Source organism: Leptidea sinapis, chromosome 2, assembly GCF_905404315.1.
Source record: "Leptidea sinapis chromosome 2, ilLepSina1.1, whole genome shotgun sequence".
Lineage (NCBI taxonomy): Eukaryota > Metazoa > Arthropoda > Insecta > Lepidoptera > Pieridae > Leptidea > Leptidea sinapis.
The window spans coordinates 7,811,999-7,833,119 of record NC_066266.1 but is presented as its reverse complement, the minus strand read 5'-3'; the positions used below and the strand labels follow the sequence as shown (position 1 = coordinate 7,833,119).

General features: G+C 36.4%; 4 protein-coding genes across 4 annotated transcripts in view; 3 read left to right on the top strand and 1 right to left on the bottom strand.

Annotated features, from left to right (window-relative positions):
- The window catches only part of LOC126976118 (guanine deaminase), a 338,523-nt gene that overhangs the window by 39,216 nt on the left and 278,186 nt on the right, over window positions 1-21,121 (bottom strand). The window lies entirely within an intron of this gene.
- LOC126973078 (cuticle protein 19.8-like) lies at window positions 4,031-6,230 on the top strand. The gene is made up of 3 exons (XM_050820206.1): window positions 4,031-4,062; window positions 4,362-5,114; window positions 6,117-6,230. Exons 1-3 carry the CDS (start codon window positions 4,051-4,053, stop codon window positions 6,228-6,230), a joined length of 879 nt encoding a protein of 292 aa, XP_050676163.1. The 5' UTR covers window positions 4,031-4,050.
- LOC126973074 (cuticle protein 19.8-like) lies at window positions 9,091-10,296 on the top strand. The gene is made up of 2 exons (XM_050820191.1): window positions 9,091-9,118; window positions 9,412-10,296. Exons 1-2 carry the CDS (start codon window positions 9,107-9,109, stop codon window positions 10,294-10,296), a joined length of 897 nt encoding a protein of 298 aa, XP_050676148.1. The 5' UTR covers window positions 9,091-9,106.
- On the top strand, window positions 19,078-20,143 carry LOC126976713 (larval cuticle protein A2B-like). The gene has a single exon (XM_050825218.1). The coding sequence runs from the start codon at window positions 19,520-19,522 to the stop codon at window positions 20,033-20,035; it is 516 nt and encodes a 171-aa protein (XP_050681175.1). The 5' UTR covers window positions 19,078-19,519; the 3' UTR covers window positions 20,036-20,143.

The window sequence follows — 21,121 nt, the reverse complement described above, 5'->3', positions numbered from 1 at the left end:
AATTGTTCAAATTACTGTCTTATAAACGTAGTAAAAATTATGAATGCTGTGGTAGCTTATAAGTGAATTAACTCTTATCCATATTATTATTATATTTTAAGTTTAAGCATGTAAGGAGTGTAATTTGTTAGTTGCCCAAATATATAAATAAATAAATATTAACGGCCGTTCCAAATTTTCAGTCTATCTCTTACTTGAGATAAAATTCATAACTAACGTTGACTTTTCTGTCCCAATAAACTTATCGACGGTAACTCACCTTATCCGTACACGCCGTCTGTCAATAGGAAGACGTATAGCTTACCAGCGATAGAATTTTGTATGGAAATTGTAATTCACGCATCCCAATATAGTGCGATAAGAATGACTTATCGGGTATATTGGGACAGCTTCAGATTATTGACAGTAGAAGGTAGTAATTTATCTCTATCTGTAGATAGTTTATTGGGAACGGCCGTAAGCACATAACTATGATATCTGCTTCTACATCCTTTCTATAATTTAAATGAACCGTACCTGCTAGATGACACTATATATATTATGTCATGATTCTTTATGTAAGTAGCAAGTAGCCTATCTATTTTCAAAGTTTCCTTTACATACTAACATACATGAAGCTAATAACAGCGTGTTATAAACAGTATATTAATGTTTCGTCAAAAACTTTTTTTAAATATATTCGGTCCGCTGACAGAAGAATGAACGAATGGACATCGGAGACTTAGGTTGATATATATAGAGATAAAATCTATAGAACGTACTCAGACTTTACTCAGATTTTACTTACGTAAGACTTAGCTGAGTTCAAGATTAGAGCAATCTTTGATTTGGTATTGATTTGGTATTTATAGTCATTTGACAGCTGAGTTTATGCTAGAAAGGTCAAGCGCGCGTTTCAGGACTATCAATTTTTGATAAACAAACTTTGACAATAGAAAGATTCCTATATTATAAAAATATCCAAAACTTATTTGATTATTATTTTTATTGAAATATGTAGAAATCGTGATTGAAATGAAAAAATTAATGATTTATAGAAATGCGGACTTGTCAACTTATCTATTTATGCTATTTGGTATAAGAAACGGAACACATTTTTAGATGCGTGACAGCAAGGTGACAGCTGTGCGTGACAGCAGACAGCGTATTAAACGGTAATTTTAAAACGTCAAAGAACAGCTGTTCTGATGACGCAAGGAACTGTTGATCTCCATTTGTTCGGCTTATAGTCTGAGTTTTTTCTAAGTCGTCGTTCTGGTGGACTTAACCTTAAGCTTAGCTCGCACTCAAAGCGATGTTTATAAATACGGACTTCAACTTAACTCTCTAGATTAGTCTGAGCAGTCTAAGTAAGTTCTATAGATCTCAGCCAAGTACCCCGTAGTGAGACTTTTAATTTAATGTAATCATGGTATTGTAAATATAATTATAAGATTTTTTTTTGAATAAATATAATCATACCTAAATATAATCTAAGAATATTAAATATTTCTCATACAGGCTAATAGTATAAAAGAAAGGGAATCCATTGTAATTGTAAATGATTTTGATTGAAATTAATTGAAACACTTTTGGCTTTACAGAGTTTACCCATCACCAGATGTTAATTGTGTTATTTCGGGACCATCCTTTTCCGATAATCATCTACGGGCTTATGATAGTGATGTACTAAAAGCAATAATGTACTTTAAGACTGGTTCTGCCGGCGCCCCCGATGGACTGACACCCCAGCATCTTAAAGATGGTATGTCCTATCACTTTGAATGCAGGTAGTCTGTAGAGCTTTGATTGAGGATATTGTTCTCTTAGTAAATCTCATGCTTTCTGGAAAATTTAATACCGAAATTACCGAAATTTTATATCTTAAGAAAAAAGATTGTTATTATCGGCGACTTTGGATGTTGAAGCGTGACACTGCATGTCCTGAGCATACTTTTCATAAGATGGTATAATTACCGATTTTAGTTTATTATACCGGATTTTTTTCTCAAGATCGACTCAAAAATCACTCGCGATCGACCTGTCCATCCCGATCGATCGTTTGAGCACCCCTGTTCTAATACAATTTAGTAGGACGTAGTAAAGTGGTTCACGAAAACCTTCTGTAGATGAAAACACCACTCGGTATCAAACGAAGATGAAATTTGGCGGCAGGAATCAGTTTGAAAATAAGCTCCTCGGATCCTTCCCTGATTAAATTTAAGTCTGTATATGACTTTAATTTGATTTGATAATAAACTTCATTTAAGAGCACACACATTTTGGGTGGGAAGATTTCGCCAAACTTCGAGCTCAATAGTGTGAATTTGTCCTTAGCTTTTGCACGGTTACATTATTAGTAAATAACGGAAATTCATGGAGAGACATTTGTTTAGAGCTTTCTATAAACAAATCTAGACATACACTAACAAGACAAGTGCTTAGAGGAATGGAAATTGTATGAATTCCATTTAGTTTTACACTTAAATACTTATTCAGAAAGGGGGACCTTTCATATTTAGTTAAGATTAAATAATAAATTCGATAGTAAATATTTCATGAGAACCTTTGACAGTAAAAAGCCAATTCAATTATCTCTTAATTCTTAATATGGAATCCATGGTTGTCATCCAAGATAGCCGTGGGTTGCATCTTTCGACGCCTGGTTTCTAAAATTTGTTGTAGACATATCTCTCCTTTCCTATCAACTAAATTCATCCCAACTCAGTTGGGTTTCGACTGCAAAGGTGGTTACAAATCTGCAGTCCACACTGCACGTACTTATTTTGAGAGTAACTCTGGTGATGTCTTTCTAAAATTAGATGTGAAAAATGCTTTAACTCTATTGATAGCTCTGGTGAGAGAAGTCAAAAATTCAACTCCTTCAATCTATCATTATATTTGGCAATGTTATAGTATTCCATCTGAATTATTATTCAAAAATCATAATATTTGTTATTCCGTTGGCTGTCAGCCTGGCGACCCTCTTGGTCTTGCAATATATAGCCTAGCTATTCATTCCGCCATAACAAAATAATAACAAAAAAATATGTTAGGTATTTGGATGATGGTACTTTTCGTGGTAAGTGAACTCTATTTTAGATGATTTGAAAGTTTTAAAATTTTTGTAAGTGAGTGAGTCTTACATTTTTGTACTGTTTGGTGTCGAGACACTTGGTTCGTGGGGCCCAGGGGCAGTACTAACTACGCGCCTCAATAAGGTTACTGGAAACCCAAGCAGCTATTTCGGTCAACGGATCAGACAAGCTATTCAATGCGGCCACGCTGCCAGTATTCTTGGTACACTTCCCCAAAATGAAAGTTTTAATTTAATGCAATGATAGTATAGTAATAATTATAGTATGTATTGTGGGGGGCCTCCACAAGATGGACCGACGATCTGGCCAAGATCGCCGGAATACGTTGGATGAGGGCAGCGCAGGACCGATCGTAGTGGAAATCTTTGGGGAGGCTAATGTCCAGCAGTGGACGTCTTCCGGCTGATGATGATAATATTTTAAATATAATCATAAGAATTTTTTGTTTGAATCAATATATTATACCATATCTAAGAATAGTATCGTATTTATTGTGATAATTACTTGTACAGGATAATATTATAAAAGAAAATGAATTTATTGTTACTGTAAACGATTATGATTTACAAGTCGTAAATAGTCAGCCAAACGTGGCATTAGAATTTTCAGTATTAAACCACTAGCTAACACATATATTCATAAATCTAGTATATTCTAGGCTTATGGGACTACCCCACCAAGCCCGGCTTTAAGTAATTTTTCCGGGTTCTTATGTGAGCTGAAAGTCTGGACCCCTTTGAAACAATAAGTGTGACCAGCACATTTCATAGCTGCGACCCCGTTCCGGTTACACAAGTAGCGGTTTGTTCGAGCGACATTATCCTGCCCCGTCGCCGTTAGTACGTGCGTACTTGAATATATTCAAATTTGGAGATACGTCGGGGATGAAGCAAGCGAACTCAACAACTATAAATGCCGTTTATCTCTAACCAGGGTACAGTTCAGATCCTAGCTTCCCCGATCACAACACAACATGGTCTGCAAGGTACGCTCATGGATTGTTAGTGATAGTGAAAGTGATTTTAGTGTTTACTAATTGTGAATTTATATTTATGACAAATGAGACTTGATATCTTATGTCTCAAGGTGACGAGCGCCATTGTGGTGTCACTCAGAATTTTTGGGTCTCTCTAGAATCCTGAGCGAGACTGCATTGTAATGGGCAGGCTGTATCAATTACCATCAGCTGAACGTCCTGCACGTATCGTCCCAGACTATCATAAAAAAAAACTGTGGATATTTTAGCTTAAGTGAACACTTCAGTAAGTTTTTTTTTTGTTGCAGGTTGTTATCTTTTCCTGCCTTTTGGCATTAGCTTATGGAAGCGTCGCTCCAGCTGCGTTCGCCGCTGCACCAGTGGCTACGGCAAGACTGGAAGAATTCGATTCTTTCCCTCAATACCGTTTCGGCTACAACGTTGCTGACTCTCTCACTGGTGATTACAAAAGCCAGCAGGAACAACGGGATGGTGATCTTGTGCAGGGATCGTACTCCGTTGTTGAGCCGGACGGCACCCGCCGTGTTGTGGACTACGCTGCTGATTCCGTCAATGGATTTAACGCCGTCGTCAGAAGAGAGCCTTTAGTTGCTGCCGCACCCGCTGTAGTCGCTGAACCAGCCGTTGCTGTTGCCGAGCCTGTTGTTGCTGCTAAAGTGGCACCTTATGTCACTCAGCCTGCAGTCGTTGCCGCCCGCTATGCCGTAGCTCCAGCCGTGCCTGCCACTTATTACAGCAATGCGGCTGTCGCTGCTGCTAGATACGCCGCAGCTTCAGTGGCGGCTAGATACGTTGCTGCACCCGTAGCTGCCCCGGTCGCCGCTCCAGTGGCCAGATACGCAACAGCATCGGTAGCTAATCCAGTAGTGGCTCGATATGCCACGGCTCCAGCTGCTCCGATCATTACCAACTACCCTGCAGTGGCTAGCTACGCTACAGTTCCAGCACCCGCCGCATACACAGCTTACTCTTCTCCGGTTTATTCCTCCGGCTATGCCCCCGTAGCTGCTGCGTACACCTTGCCAGCCGCCTACACTCAAGTAGCCCAGCCCACCTCCAACTTGCCTGCAGCACCAGCTCGCCTCACTGCTGCCCAGGAGCAGGGGACGAACTCAGCGGCTGCTCCGGCTAAGCTCGTCCAGAACGAGGGTGCTGGATACAGATACCCTTGATCACCACGAAGCTCACGAAGAAAGACTTGATCTGTATATAATAGCTCAATAAATACTTTTTCTACCTTTATTTTTGCATTTATGTTATTCCTTTCCATTCTTCTCATATACAGTCCATATTAAAAAAAATGTGTGTATTACTTTACTCAACTTGTCTATACTGAATAAGATTAATGAATGAGTGTAAGTATTTAATGAGCAAATATATCACACATCTGTTGGGGTTTTATGGTTAAATTCCCGGCGCAGGGTGTGTCATGCTCGCTTGAATGGTACAGTTCGTGGTTACAATTAACTAGTCAAGTTTAAACATGTCCCATAGAGTTACTCTGTAAATGAGGTTTGTTGCATATAATTAACCAGGTATAGTCAAATGCATGGGCAAGAGATGCGCGAACAACGAGCGGTTCGTCACTTCACTAGTATAATATAATTGCTCGTATACCTTTAATTAAATACCTTTAATCATCTTTAATTATTTTTAGTTTAATTTTGAGTATTATTGATGTGAAAACATCTTTAGCGGCGTTGAGCACTTTTCTTGGGATGGGTTTTGGATGGGTATATAATGTTAAACTCGCGTCAGGACACGTAACCTGATCGGAAATTCGTAAGACAGTCGTTGAAATAATGGATGAAAGATTTATGCTTCTAACTAATTATAGTCACTGGACCAGTGGTTGAATCGTTGTAATTGCGAAGCAAAAACACCGCGAGATTGAGGGATCGAATCTCAGCCGTGAAATATCTTTAAAGTTTAATTATTTGATTTTTAAGCTTTGTCATTAGCGAAGACTCTCCCTAAGGCGATAGTTATACTTGTATTATTATGTTACTTATTATTTTGTTTAAATTGTTTTTTTTTTTTAGTTTGCTTCTTTCTTCAACTACCATAAACCTATTGTATCAGTTTTAGAGATTGGTGATGAAGATACTGGTAATGAAGATGGTGAAGTAGTCGTTGAAAGTATGGATGAAACTTGATATTTCTGAGAGATAAACTTTTTAATGTAAAATCATTGTAATAGTTCTGAAGTGTTAAATTTTTATGTTGTTATAAATTGTCAATTTGTGTGCCATAGCGAAATACGAGTAAATAAATATTGTATTTAACCACTATGTAACCAATAAATATAAAATACTTATAAATAAATCAATTCGTGTGAAATTATACCCTAACCATTTTTATAGTATTACCAGTATTTTTTACGATTAATAACTTCGTTTTATTTTATTTACTTACACAAGAAAACTCACAGTCAAAATGTTTAAGTAATTTTGGTGCATCACTTAACAAACATGGTATAAAATAGAAATAAAAGAGTGGCACTGAGTTTCCTACCACGTCTTCTCGATAAAGCGCAACTTGCCCGAAGTGGTGCTATATTCTTAAGTGTAATATTCACCAAAGTAAATAAATGATATTTCTTTCTTTCCTTCTTAATTTCAGTTGAAGACGTATAATATTACCTTTTTAAATAGATTAATGGACCGAGAGCAGGCATCAATTTTTGGGTAGGTATTTGAGGCAAGCTGAAATTTTGTTACATGCCTCTCATATTATATCCCAACCAGGATCTGCAGACCTGGCTGGTGATTAGCGGGGCTAAATGAACACCTAAAGTTTTAGAAATAATATTTATTTTTTTTCCAAAAATATGTGCATTATATGCAATTTTATAAAAGCAATATGCAATTTTCTATATGTTATACTTTTATGTTTAAAGAATAAATAAAAAATAAGTCAGACCATTTAGTCGGGGTTTTAACATTGCCAGACACAGGCAAAAATATTTTGCCAAAAAATATAAAAAATGTATTTGTGGCAACTTGAAATTTTAATAGGGTATTATTGTCGCATAGCAACGTTTCGACGTACATGACGAGAGTTGTCAATCTTCAAGACCTTGATAATTTCCACAGCTCTGTCAGCAATACTCGTAGCTCAGCGGAAAAGTGTTTATTATAGACGCTGTAGACCCGGGTTCGATACACCTGGATACGATGGAATTTTTATGTTTTGTTAGTGAAAATTTCTAGTAAGTTCAAGATCAAATCGAACAGAGTAAAAAGGATGGAAGATGTGTAAGCAGGATAGAAATAGTTAAAAGAAATTTGTAGTACAATTTAAATTTAAAGATGGAATGGGAGAGGCCGTACTAAGCGTGGCCTACTGCAGTTCTAGTTCTGACTCAAAAGTGTTAACTGTAAAAGAAGAAGAAGAAAAGAAGAAGTAGTGAAAAGTGATTAAGGTGAAGAAGAAGAAGATAGAAGAGAACTAGTGTTCGGTGCGGTGTAATCTACTGAAGGCACCGCCAACGACAGCGGCGAAGTGCAAGTTCAGGAAAAGTGAACGCAAATAAAGACTCGTTCCCATAAGCAGAGTAGACTGTAGAGCTTTGCTTGAGGATATTGTTCTCTTAGTTAATCTCATGCTTTCTGCAAAAGTTAATACTGAAATTACCGAAATTTAATATGGTGCGAATATATGCGCTCTTAAGAAAAAAGATTTTGGTATTCTATCGTCCTATAGTCGTGGGTTGCATCTTTCGACACCTTGTTTCTAAAATTTGTTTTGTACATATTTCTTCTTTCCTTTCAACTAAATTCATCCCAACTCAGTTGGGTTCCGACTGCATAGATGGTTGCGAAGCTGCAGTCCACGCTGCGCGTACTTTTTTTGAGAGTAACTCTGGTGATGGCTTTCTAAAATTAGGTGTGAATAATGCCTTTAAATCAGTTGATATCCCAGCTCTCCTGAGAGAAGTCAAAAATTCAACTCCTTCAATGTATAGTTATATATGGCAATATTATAAGCAAGCCATCACTATAGCGAAAGGTAAGCCATCCAAATTATTATTTAAAAATCATAATATTTGGCCTTCCGTTGGCTGTCAGCAAGGCAACCCTCTTGGTCTAGCAATATTTAGCCTAGCCATTCATTCCGCCATAACAAAATTAAAATCAAAACTTTGGTACTTGGATGATACTTTGGGAGAAGTGGAGTGTTTTAGATGATTTGAAAGTTTTAAATTTTTGTGAGTGAGGAAGTCTTACATTTTTGTGCCGTTTGGTGTCGAGACACTTGGCCCGTGGGGCCCCGAGGCGCGGGGTATATAGGTACAAAGTACTATCTACGTTGCTCAATAAGGCTACTGGAAACCCAAGCAGCTATTTCGGTCAACGGATCATCTTGGTACCAGAAATCTTGGTACACTTCCCCGTAATGAGAGTTTTGATTTATTGTAACCATAGTATTGTAGTAGTGGACGTCTTCCGGCTGATAATGATGATGATAGTATTGTAAATATAATTATAAGATTCTTTTGTTTGAATCAATATAATATACGATATCTAAGAATAGTATCGTATTTGTTGTGATAATTACTTGTACAGGATAATATTATAAAAGAAAACGAATTTATTGTTACTGTAAACGATTATGATTTACAAATCGTAAATAGTCAGCCACACGTGGCATTTGCTCATTAGTATTTTGAATATTAAACTACCAGTTAACGCACACATTCACATATCTAGTATATTCTAGGCCTATGGACTACCAAGACTGGCCCTGAGTATTTTTTCCGGATTTTAACGTGAGCTGAAAGTCTGGACCCCTTTGAGACAATAAGGCTTAGCCAGCGCATTTCATAGCTCCGACCCCGTTCCGGTTACACAAGTAGCGTTTGTTTCGAGCGGCATTGTCCTGGCCCGTCGCCTTTAGTACGTGCGTACTTGAATATATTCAAATTTGGAGATGCGTCGGGGATGAAGCAAGCGAACTCAACAACTATAAATGCCATTTGTCTCTAACCAGGGTACAATTCAGCTCGAAGCTTCCCCGATCACAACACAACATGGTCTGCAAGGTACGCTCATGGATTGTTAGTGATAGTGAAAGTTATTTCAGTGTTTACTAATTGTGGATTTATCTTTAGGAAAATGAGACTTAACATCTTATGCCTCAAGGTGACGAGCGCAATTGTATTGTCGATCAGAATTTTGGGGTTCCTCAATAATCCTGAGCGGCACTGAATTGTAATGGGCAGGTTGTATCGATTACCATCATCTGAACGTCCTGCTCGTCTCGTTCTTTACTGTCATAAAACTGTGGATATTTTAGCTTGAGTGAACATTTCGGTAAGTTTATTTTCTGTTGCAGGTTGTTATCTTTTCCTGCCTGTTGGGATTGGCTCATGGAAGCGTCGCCCCAGCTGCGTTCGCCGCTGCACCAGTGGCCTACACTGCTCCAGTGGCTGCGGCAAGACTGGAGGAATTCGATTCTTTCCCTCAATACCGTTTCGGATACAACGTTGCTGACTCTCTCACTGGTGATTACAAAAGCCAGCAGGAACAACGGGATGGTGATCTTGTGCAGGGATCGTACTCCGTTGTTGAGCCTGACGGCACCCGCCGTGTTGTGGACTACGCTGCTGATTCCGTCAATGGATTTAACGCCGTCGTGAGAAGGGAGCCTTTAGTTGCTGCCGCACCCGCTGTGGTCGCTGAACCAGCCGTTGCTGTTGCCGAGCCTGTTGTTGCTGCTAAAGTGGCACCTTATGTCGCTCAGCCTGCAGTTGTTGCCGCCCGCTATGCCGTAGCTCCAGCCGTGCCGGCCACTTATTACAGCAATGCGGCCGTCGCTGCAGCTAGATACGCAGCAGCTCCTGTAGCCGCTCCCGTAGTGGCTAGATACGCCACAGCACCCGTAGCAGTCGCCGCTCCAGTGGCGGCAAGATACGTAGCTGCACCCGTAGCTGCCCAGGTCGCAGCCCCAGTAGTGGCTAGATACGCTGCGGCTCCGGCTGCTCCCATCATTGCCAACTACCCTGCAGTGGCTTACTCTTCTCCGGTTTATTCCTCCGGCTATGCACCCGTAGCTGCTGCGTACACCTTGCCAGCCGCGTACACTCAAGTAGCCCAGGCCACCTCCAACTTGCCTGCAGCTCCAGTTCGCCTCACTGCTGCCCAGGAGCAGGCGACGAACTCAGCGGCTGCTCCGGCTAAGCTCGTCCAGAACGAGGCTGCTGGATACAGATACCCTTGATCACCACGGAGCTCACGAAGAAAGACTTGATCTGTATATCAATAATTATATTTTATCAATAAATATATTTTATACTATTATTATTGCATTTATGTTATTCCTTTACATTATTTAAATATTCAGTCCATTTTAAAAAATGTGTGTATTACTTTACTCAGCTCGTCTATACTAAATAAGATTTATGAATGAGTAAAAGTAGTTTATGAGCAAATATATTATAAATCTGTTGGTTGTTTTTAGTTAAATTCCCGGGGCAGGGTTGAATTGAATGGTACTGCTCGCGGCGGGGTCCTGGTGCGGCTTTCGCTAAGATATTTGCGAGAGAAGCGATGGTTGGTACATGCATCATGCTCGTAAACGAGCGTTGCTTATGATATCTGGAATTTATCGTTGGAGAGGTCTGGATGAGAAAAACTTAAAATCGTTTGAGTTTAGGTTTCTAGGTGATCGGGATCAAAAGCTAATCTGGTTTAAACATTTCCCACTGAGTTACATTGAAAGTGAGGTCTGTTGTATTTACTGAGCCAGGTATTTATATCAATGGGCAAGAGGCACGAGCGGTTCGTCACTAGTAGTATATAATTGCACGCATAATACTTTTACTTTTGAGTTTTATTGTGAAAACCTTTTTTAGCGGCGTTGAGCACTTTTCATGGGATGGGTATAAAATGTTAAACTCCCGTCAGGACACGTGGCCTGATCGGAAATTCGTAAGACAATCGTTGAAATTATGGATAATACTTAATAATCATACAGTCATGGGACTAGTATTTGAATCATTGTGATTGCGAAGCCGAATCACCGCGAGGTCAATGGATCGAATCACAGCCGTGAAATATATTTACAGTTTAATTATTTGGTTTTTAAGTTTTGTCATTAGCGAAGACTCTCCCTAAGGCGATAGTTATACTTGTATTACTATGCGACTTATTATTTTGTTTAAATTGTTTCTTTTTAATTTTGTTTCTTACTTCAGCTGCCATAAACTTATTGTATCAGTTTTAGTGATTGCTGATAATGATGCTGGTAATGAAAATGGTGAAGGAGTCGTTGAAATAATGGATGAAAGTTGATATTTCTGAGAGATATGTATATCTTTTTAATGTAAAATAATTGTAATAGTTCTGAAGTGTTAAATTTTTTATGTAATATAAATTGTCATTTTTGTGTGCGATACCGAAATATATATATATATTGTATTTAACTACATAAGTGCTAGTACTTTTATACCGATAAATAAAGCAATTCGTGCGAAATTATTCCCTAACTATATTTATAGTGTTTTTTATGCTTAATAAATTTTTCTTTTAATTAACTCACACAAGAAAACTCACAGTCAAAATGTTTGAGTAATTTTGGTGCATCATTCAACAAACATGGTATAAAATAGAAATAAAAGAGTGGTACTGAGTTTATTAGCACTTCTTCTCGATAAAGCGCAACTTGCCCGAAGTGGTGGTATATTCTTATTACATAAGAATATTCGCCAAATATTCACCAACGTCACGCCGCGTGTAATATTCACCAAAGTTAAGAAATGATATTACTTTCTTTCCTTCTTAATTTCAGTTAAAGACGTATAATATTACCTTTTGAAATAGATTAATGGACCGAGAGGTGGCATCAATTTTTAGGGTATTTGAGGCAAGCTGAAATTATGTTCCATGCCTCTCATATTATTATCCCAACCAGGATCTGCAGACCTGGCTGGTGATTAGCGGGCCTAAATGAACCCCTAAAGTTTTAGAAATAATACAATTATTTTCCAAAAATATGTGCATTATATGCAATTTTATAAAAGCAATATGCAATTTGACGGCCTGTATAGCCGAGTGGTTAGCGTTCCTACCTACAAAGCTAGAGGTCCCGGGTTCGAATCCCGGTAGGTGCAAGCATTTATATGATGAATATGGATGTTTGTTTCCGAGTCATGGATGTTTAAATGTATTTATGTATGTTTATATATGTGTTTATATGAATTTATGTATGTTTAAGTAAGTATATTGTATCAAATATATCATTGTCTTGTAACACAGGCTATATATGCTTAACTTTGGGCAAGATAATTTGTGTAAAAAGTGTGTCAATATTATTATTTTATATGTTGTAGTTTTATGTTTAAAGAATAAATAAAAAAAAATATTCCAGTCCATTTAGTCAGGTGTTTAATATTGCCAGATACGTGCAAAAATATTATGCAAAAAATATAAAAATGTATTTGTGGCAACTTGAAATTTGAATAGGGTATTTATAACTAAAACATAAAACTCTCATAAAGACAGATCACTTCGGTTGGACTTTCTACCTGCCAGGTAATCTAACAAATTATGTATAGGTGCGAGTGAGTAATGCTATAGGCAGGTCTTCACAAAGGACTTATGTAGCGTTTTCGTTGAATGCTCCCAGACGGCTTATTTATTCCGATACCTGCAATTATTGCCTTTGTTAGGAAGACCAACAGCTATTAGCTACCTTATATGTTAATTTACATAACTGTGAGCCAATAGGTCTCCGCCAGTAGTTACAGAATAATTAAATTCAACGATACTAATAAACACTAAAGTAAACTAATAAAATACAATGCACAATTTAAATCAATTAAATAATTAATACAGTTAATACACAAGTAAAGATTCAGTGACATTACAGTACTACTTTTAACTACTATCTTAATACTTATTAAAGAAACGCCGTCTTAACATGCTCCTCGCTGACATAAAGTTAGTCTGAAAAAGATCGATTGTATTATCCCTTGATAATTTACACAACACTTAACAAATTATATACTAAAAGCTAAAACCTTCCTCAAAAATCACATCTATCAATTCATGAAAACAACTTGAAAATCGGTGGTGGAGTTTTTGAGTTTGTTGCGAACAGACAGACGCGGTGGAGGACTTTGTTTTATAATATATAGTGATATTGGCGAAAGTAGAACCTTTTCGACGCTCACACTCTATTACTTATTTTTGCTTTTTTCGTCTTAAAATTATAATGATATCGTAGTCACATATTGGCACAAAGATCGTAGTCACATATTGGCACTGATACAAGACTCTGCCGGGTATCAGAAATAAAAAATGGTTATCCTGAAGGTCCTGAAAAATAGGATAGACTACAAAAATTATTTAATTGACATCAATCCTCATCCAGAGTGCTAAGTGTGATACCAGATGGGTACCTTCAAAAAAGCTCGTTACCTAAGGCTTTACTACCTTCTCAAGAATGGTATCTGGATACAGTTGTGTCGATTTTTCACAAAAATATGGCTCAGTCCCTCCTTCATAGCTAATACCCCACCAAACCATCATTGAAGTCGGATAGTGCCCACGTTGCACTCTGTCGACTAATTGGGAAGCTTCCTTAGAGCTTTCAGCATAATTACGGTCATTTTGTTTGTTAAAATTTTGCTCAATTGAAATACATTTTCTCATCTGTAAATAAAAAAATTTTGTGACCTCCCTTTGCCTACCGCTTCAGTAGTTATTTCGCCACTTATTTACCACCCCATTTTTTTAATTATCAGTTAAATAATGACCTAAAATCTTTTGCTTTCGGACAGGATATCTTCGAATTCTTTCTATTACTCCTTTGAACACGTTTTACGTAAGAAAACTAGGTGAACGGCCAGATCTTTTTCTGTCTCAAGCAGAGGAGGTCTCATTGTACCTATTACTAGCCCGGTACACAAACATTTTACTAATACCAAGCGTATGAAGAGTTTAAAAATTACATTTGACTCGATACCTACTTTGTGTAATGCAAGCACAGCGATTCGGTTCTCTTTATCCACTCCATTTTAATATCGCAAAATACTGTACAATGTATTGGCGCCAAGATGAGAAAACTCAAAGAGCAATCATATAAAAATGATAGATTCTAAATTCAAATGTAATATTTTGTTTATTTTTAACTGTAACAGTATTTATGGCCACACTAATTATATAATTATATAAAATTCTCGTATCACACTGTTTGTTGCCATACGCCTCTGCTTGATCGAATTTATGAAATTTTACAGTCTAAATTATTTCTGAGCATTGGTCGTTATCTTTTTTTTAAATGAGAATAAGGGACGAGACGAGCAGGACATTCAGCTGATGGTAATTGATGCGTCCTGCCCATTACAATGCAGTGCCGTTCAGGACTCTTGACAAACCCCAAAAATTCTAAGCGGCACTACAATTGCGCTCATCACCTTGACACAGAAGATGTTAAGTCTCATTTGACCAGTAATTTCACTAACTTCAACACCCTTAGTGTAGTGCCGCTCAGAATTTTTGCGTTTTTCGAGAATCCTGATTGGCACTGCATTGTAATTGGCATGGCGTATCATTTAACATCAGCTGAACGTCCTGCTCGTCTCTTATTCAAAAAAAGTCTAAAACTACCACCATGTGACTTCAAATGATCCAAATTACATCCGTGTAAGAACTGTACCAAACGTTACAGGTATAGCGTAACGCACCTTCTTTAATAGTCACACGTATGTCCGTCACGTCTTCAGTTACGTATTGTCTCATATAAAACGCGTTTCCGTCCTGGATACCTCACAGTACACCATCGCACTGCCAACCAAACCCCAAGCAAACAACAATGAACACCAAGGTAAGATTTTATTTAATTAAATTAAAAGCGGCCAAGTGCGAGTCGACTCCGACATGAAGAGTTCCGTAGCATCAAGTAACATAATATAAAAGTTCTTGTAGTTCGTTGTAACTTTGATCGATGTTTCAATAATAGTGTATTTTTTTTTTTCAATTTAGTTATTGTTAAAGGTAAATTGCGGTTTACGATTTATGACGTATTAAAAAAAAACTACTTACTATATCTCGTTCAAACCAATTTTCGGTGGAAGTTTGTAATGTACATTAAATATTATTTTTAGTTGTATCATTCTCTTATTTAAGAAGAAGTTTCAACTGTTTAGTTATTATAGTTTCGGAAAAAAGTGGCTGTGACATACGGACGGAAAGACAGACAGACATAAAGAATCTATAAAGGTTCCGTTTTGGATTCGGTAACATTTGTTTTGTACATTATCTGGGATCATATTGTAGAAGCATATACATCGCCCAATAAAATACATAACAGTTTTATTTTAACTGTCGCAGTTTCTAGCAAATTCCTGGATGTGCTTATGAACATACAGACCATTATTAAGAATATATTGTGATTATTTTATAGCGATAGAAATGACGAGAGAGTTTCTTGCGCCGCTTCTTCTCTCTCAGGGCGCCATTTGTTTCCGAAGCGGTTGTAGTATCTAGTAGTTATTAGAAATGACACCAAAAAAAATTCTAAAGGAATCAATTTTGAGAAAATAAATGCCTTTTTATGCCTTTTTATTGAGATGCAACAGTCATTTTGTACAACATTTCTAAACATATTTAATAAATTGTAACATACTATTGTAAACAGTAAGTTATTGTGTCACTCTCACCGCATTATAAACACGAAATGCCACAGTGATAACATCTACTAAGGCAGACATGAATAACATTCGTGATGAACGAATATAATCTACCCTCATTTGATTGTAAACTGTTTCACCAGCTAAACCTTAATAGACAGATTTAAATCAGCAATACAATCAGAAAATCTATGAGTTATCCATACTAATAATATTATAAAGATGAAAGATATGATTGTATGTGTGTTTGCATTGAATAGGCTCCGAAACTACTGAACTGCTTTGAAAAATTCTTTCACTTTTGGAAAGCTACACTATCCCTGGGTGATATACGCTGTATAATAATTTCAAAAAAATTAGGGATCCTTACTAAAACTCCAATAATGTAACCTAAGGTGTGAAAAAAAATAACTAAAATATTTTTTTCATCGCTTGCGCTGCGAAAAGTATTGATAATATAATAAAATAATGTACTACAAGTTTGCAGAACAAAGTGTCGCGACAGCAAATGCTGTTCTTCTTTTATTTTAAATATTTAAGTGATATGTCGCTACAACGTGCTCAGTTCTGTGTATACCTGGACGAAGTCACGGGCTATCAGCTAGTATTATATACATGTATTGACTGTCTCAATCACATCTCAATCATAGACTTAGAATGAACTATTATATATTACTTGTATATATGTATATATGTTAACATATAACGCCTTATTCATAATAATATAAATAATAAACTTAAGGCATTGCTAATTCTCACTCTGTCTTCTTCTATTGACCTACGTCAGAATGAGAAATAACACTCTTTAGCAGCTGTTTTAAGTTAGCGGACCATTAGGAATAAGGGGGATAGACTTAATAGCTGACCTGACAGCCCGATAGTGTGTGTAACGAATTTTTGAGCTTTGTTGTCCGTTTACTACCGTCCATCAAAGTCGGTTACATTAATAATAGATTCACTTAATAGAATAATTTAGAGATCATTAATATTTTATCAGTTATTTACAGCTATAAATTTCTTTAGCGACGAACTCGCGTCAGCACACGTGATCTGATCGAAAATTTGTAAGACAGACTGTGAAATTATGGATCTGATGGAAGATTTATACTTCTAAATAATTTTAGTTGGGCTATTTGAACTAAATGATCATACGGTCATATTTGACCAGTGGTTGAATCATTGTGATTGCGAAGCCGAAACACCGCGAGGTGAAATATTTTAATAGTTTATTATGGTTGAAAGTTGATATTTCTGAGAGATAAACCTTTTAATATAAAATAATTGTAATAGTTCTGAGGTGTTAAATTTTTTATGTACTATAAATTGTCATTTTTGTGTACGATAGCGCAATAGCAATGTTGTATTTAACTACATAAATGCTAGTACTTTTATACTGATAAATAAAGCAATTCGCGCGAAATTATTTCCTAAACCTTCCAATGTAATGTTCAAGTTTTCACTTCTGCCGGCCCTCCCGCAGTGCAAACCGTATTTTTTACATAAACGGGCAAACGTACAAGAACGGAGAACAGAAGTACAAAGAAAAGAATGCTTGGAACCATGCAGGTTCTGATACAGAGGACAATATGGACAAAACTAATTAATTGCTCATCATTTCCATTATTTGATGAGTCTCTATTCAACTCATATTTCAATATTGTATTTTTTTTTCTCATGGTCTTATTTAAAAAGGCATAAAAGGCATTTATTTTTTCAAAATTGATTCCTTTAGAATTCTTTTTGATGTCATTTCTAATAACTACTAGATACTACTACCGCTTCGGAAACAAATGGCGCCCTGAGAGAGAAGAAGCGGCGCAAGAAACTCTCCCAGCATTCTTTTTTTGCGCACTTAAATTAATATTATAAAGATTCAATCTTTGAGTCTTTGAGTTGTAGAACAATAGTATTTTCTTTGATTAATGCGAGTGTTACACATTTTAATAAAACAATTTTAAAGGATTAAAACGCGTGTAATTGTGACTGTTTTTACATTACATTATTGCGTAAAAGTTAAATTTTCATTTTAGTTAACCCGACGTTTCAAGACCTTTCTAGATCTCGTTTTCTAAATCTAATGTAAAAAGAGTTACAATCACACGCGTTTTAATCCTTTAAAAGTGTTTTATTCAAATGTAGAACAATATTCAATGTTACCAATGTTGAATGATCGACAATCGAACACATAAAACCACTAATCGGCGATCGCTTTCGTTTGATACCAGACCAATTTCTCAACACAGGCCAATTTATTACACTGCATAACTTCCTTGCGATCAACATTGATATTCAAGAGACAACAGTGTTACGAAAACTGACCATTTCTTTTTGAGCAGTACTATTTCGCAAGTGTCGTTCTCTATTGAAACTCTGTACGTACACCGAATATTAATTCTCCGTACTGACCGACTTATTCGTTTCTATATCTTACGTAATTCTAATTGACAACTTTAAATAGCCTACGCAATGGTATTTTATATACTTAGGTAATTTATACATCTAGATGGAGCCCATTGCTGTCTGCGACGTCCTAGACTCGCGATACGTTAGTTTGAAAAATAGAGGCTTACTTTTAGTCGCTATTTTTATTGACGTGTTCACAGCTGTCACAGTGTATCTATCTTATATTTTTATTTATTTATTTAGATTCACCAGTGGTTATTACAATATTACACTCATAGTTATGCTAAGTTACAAAGGTGCGCATGCGAAAATATGTGCGATATAAAACTAGTAAATAATAGATGTATAAATTATATAAGTTTATATACATACTTTAAATATTTTCGTCTAAATAGATATTGATATCTATGACAATATGAATGCTTTAAATTTTCATTACATCCGAATAAATCGTATATCAGATACAAACAAACTTATATCTTTAAATATAAAAAATATCGTGTCGCGTTGTTTGTGCGCGATGAACTCCAAAACTAGTGAGTTGATTTTAATTAAATTTTGCACATTGCGTGCAATTTGATCCAACTATACCTATATGATAGTTTTTTATTTCGATTCGTGACCTTTATTGTTTTTTTATTAATTTTAATCCTTATCTCTGTACGAATAATTCTTTCAAATAAGTTTCATTTTGACATTGACAGTTTGACAGATCTGCTGTCACATTAATTCATTACAAGAACATGGAAAAACAAAATAATAATTATAATGAATCAACTTCTACTTTCTTAACTAACAAAAAAATCTTTTAATTGTAGGTATGAAATTTTGTATGTATATTATATACATATTTATATATATACATATATATATATACATATATATATATATTTTTAACGGCCGTTGCCAGTATTCAGTATATCACTTACTTGAGATAAAAAACGTAACTATCGTTGACTTTTCTATCCCAATAAACTTATCGATGGTAACTCACATTACACGCTGTCTGTCAATGGGATTACGTATAGCTTACCAGCGATAGAAGTTTGTATGAAAATTGTAATTCACGCATCCCAATATAAGACGATAAGAATGACTTATCGGGTATATTGGGAGAGCTTCAGATTATTGACAGCTAATTACTGACTGTAGAAGGTAGTAACTTATATCTATCTGTAGATAGTATATTGGGAACGGCCGTTAGAGTCCAATGCTTTCTGTCGATAGGTTATTGAAATGTAAGTAAGCGTAAAATGATAGATTTGTCTATATCTAGTAAGTTAAACTAAGGATAGATAGGTTATTGAAAACGGCCGTGATCTGGGGGAGGCCTTTCTCCAACTGTAGACGTCTTCCGGCTGATGATGATGATTACGAATAATACCCACCCCATTATAAAAGATAAACATGTTGTTCCAGATTGTAGTATTCATCTGCGCAGTAGGCGTTGCCTCTGCAAGTGTGGTCGTCTCCGCACCATTAGCGCGAGTCGACCCCCTACCACAATACTCCTACGGATACGACGTCCAAGATTCGCTGACCGGCGACTACAAGGGACACCAGGAGCACAGAAACGGCGATCTTGTCACTGGATCCTACTCAGTCGTTGACCCTGATGGCACAAGAAGGATCGTGGACTACGCAGCTGACTCTATCAATGGGTTTAACGCAGTCGTTCGGCGCGAACCTTTAGTGGCCGCTGCTAGAGTACTTGCGCCTGCCCCAGTTCTAGCACCTGCCCCAGCTCCACTAGTAGCACCAGCCCCCGCTCCCTACCTTGCGCCATCCCCCTACTACCCCCGTGCTCCCCTAGTGGCCCCAGCCCCAGTATTACCAGCCCCCGCAGTAGCCAGGGCTCCACTCTTTGCCCCAGCCCCAGCTCCAGTATTCGCCCCCAGATTAACCAACCCTTACTACTGGTAGATGGAATATTACAATTTTTTTGTTACATAAATGTACTTACGACTTATCTTTAAGTTTTTTATACCTAATTGTTATTTATGTTATTAAATTTCTTTGAATGAATTATAATTGACTTGTTTTATTATCTTAAATTAAACTAAATCAACCATTTTTTACTTTCATCAGATGAACAGGGTGCAATTTTGGAACGGTTGCCAGAAGCTTTAATAACTTCAATGCAACCCACATAATACCATAGTGTATCTATTTTTTTATAACATATGTTGGAAGGACCAGGACAAAGAAGTTCTGCTTGGTGGTAAACTCGAGTTTTCTTAGTGGATTTCATTAAAATTTCTCGAGCCTATTACTAGATATACAAAATATAGATACAAAATTAACTACAAAAACTAAAAAATCGAAATCAAATTTAAAAAAAATAGGAAATAAATTCCCTGGTGTGATAAACAAAAATCATTTTATTTAGGTCTGTCCGTCACTTTGTAGAGCCCTAGAATGTGGGCCGGCTTCAAGTATTGACCTGCTCTATAATTGATAATCCACTCACAGGGAAGTCTGCTTCATGTCTTATATATTTTATTTCTTTTATTTTCGCAAGCGCAGTGTTTTTTTAACATATTATAATAGCGAATAAGATTCTCGCATAATGCCTTTATTTTATTTACAATATGTGTGGATTGATGCATCTACTTTGTTGGACTATAGTTATGTATATACTCAATAACTATATTTTTACTCATTAATTTATATTTTTTTGATGTACTCGTGTAAGACAACTAGTAATTGATGTTTGAGAATTTTTGTTGCATCACTTTGCATATATTGTAATTGAATTGATTTGTAAATTTATTTGAAAATAAGAACTTGTAATACCATTCTGTTTTGAAAATAGCAACCTTAGAGTTTTTTGCTCATTCTTCTCTATGGAAATCTGCCTTCCGAACGAACTGTATGAAATAATGATATATTTCAAGTGTAATGCAATTTACTTTCGAAACAAAATATTTCTGATTTGATTTGATGACCTCAAGTTTCTTAAGAGCTGATTTGGCTTTACATTCCAATTGAACATGCAATCGGGAATCG

Bases quoted from the DNA above. Each gene is read 5' to 3' on its own strand.
- LOC126976713 (XM_050825218.1), top strand. From the start codon at position 19,520: ATGTTGTTCCAGATTGTAGTATTCATCTGCGCAGTAGGCGTTGCCTCT.
- LOC126973078 (XM_050820206.1), top strand. The intron at 5,115-6,116 runs GTAGCCCAGCCC...TTTTTTTTTTAG, and splicing joins TGCCAGCCGCCTACACTCAA to TTTGCTTCTTTCTTCAACTA.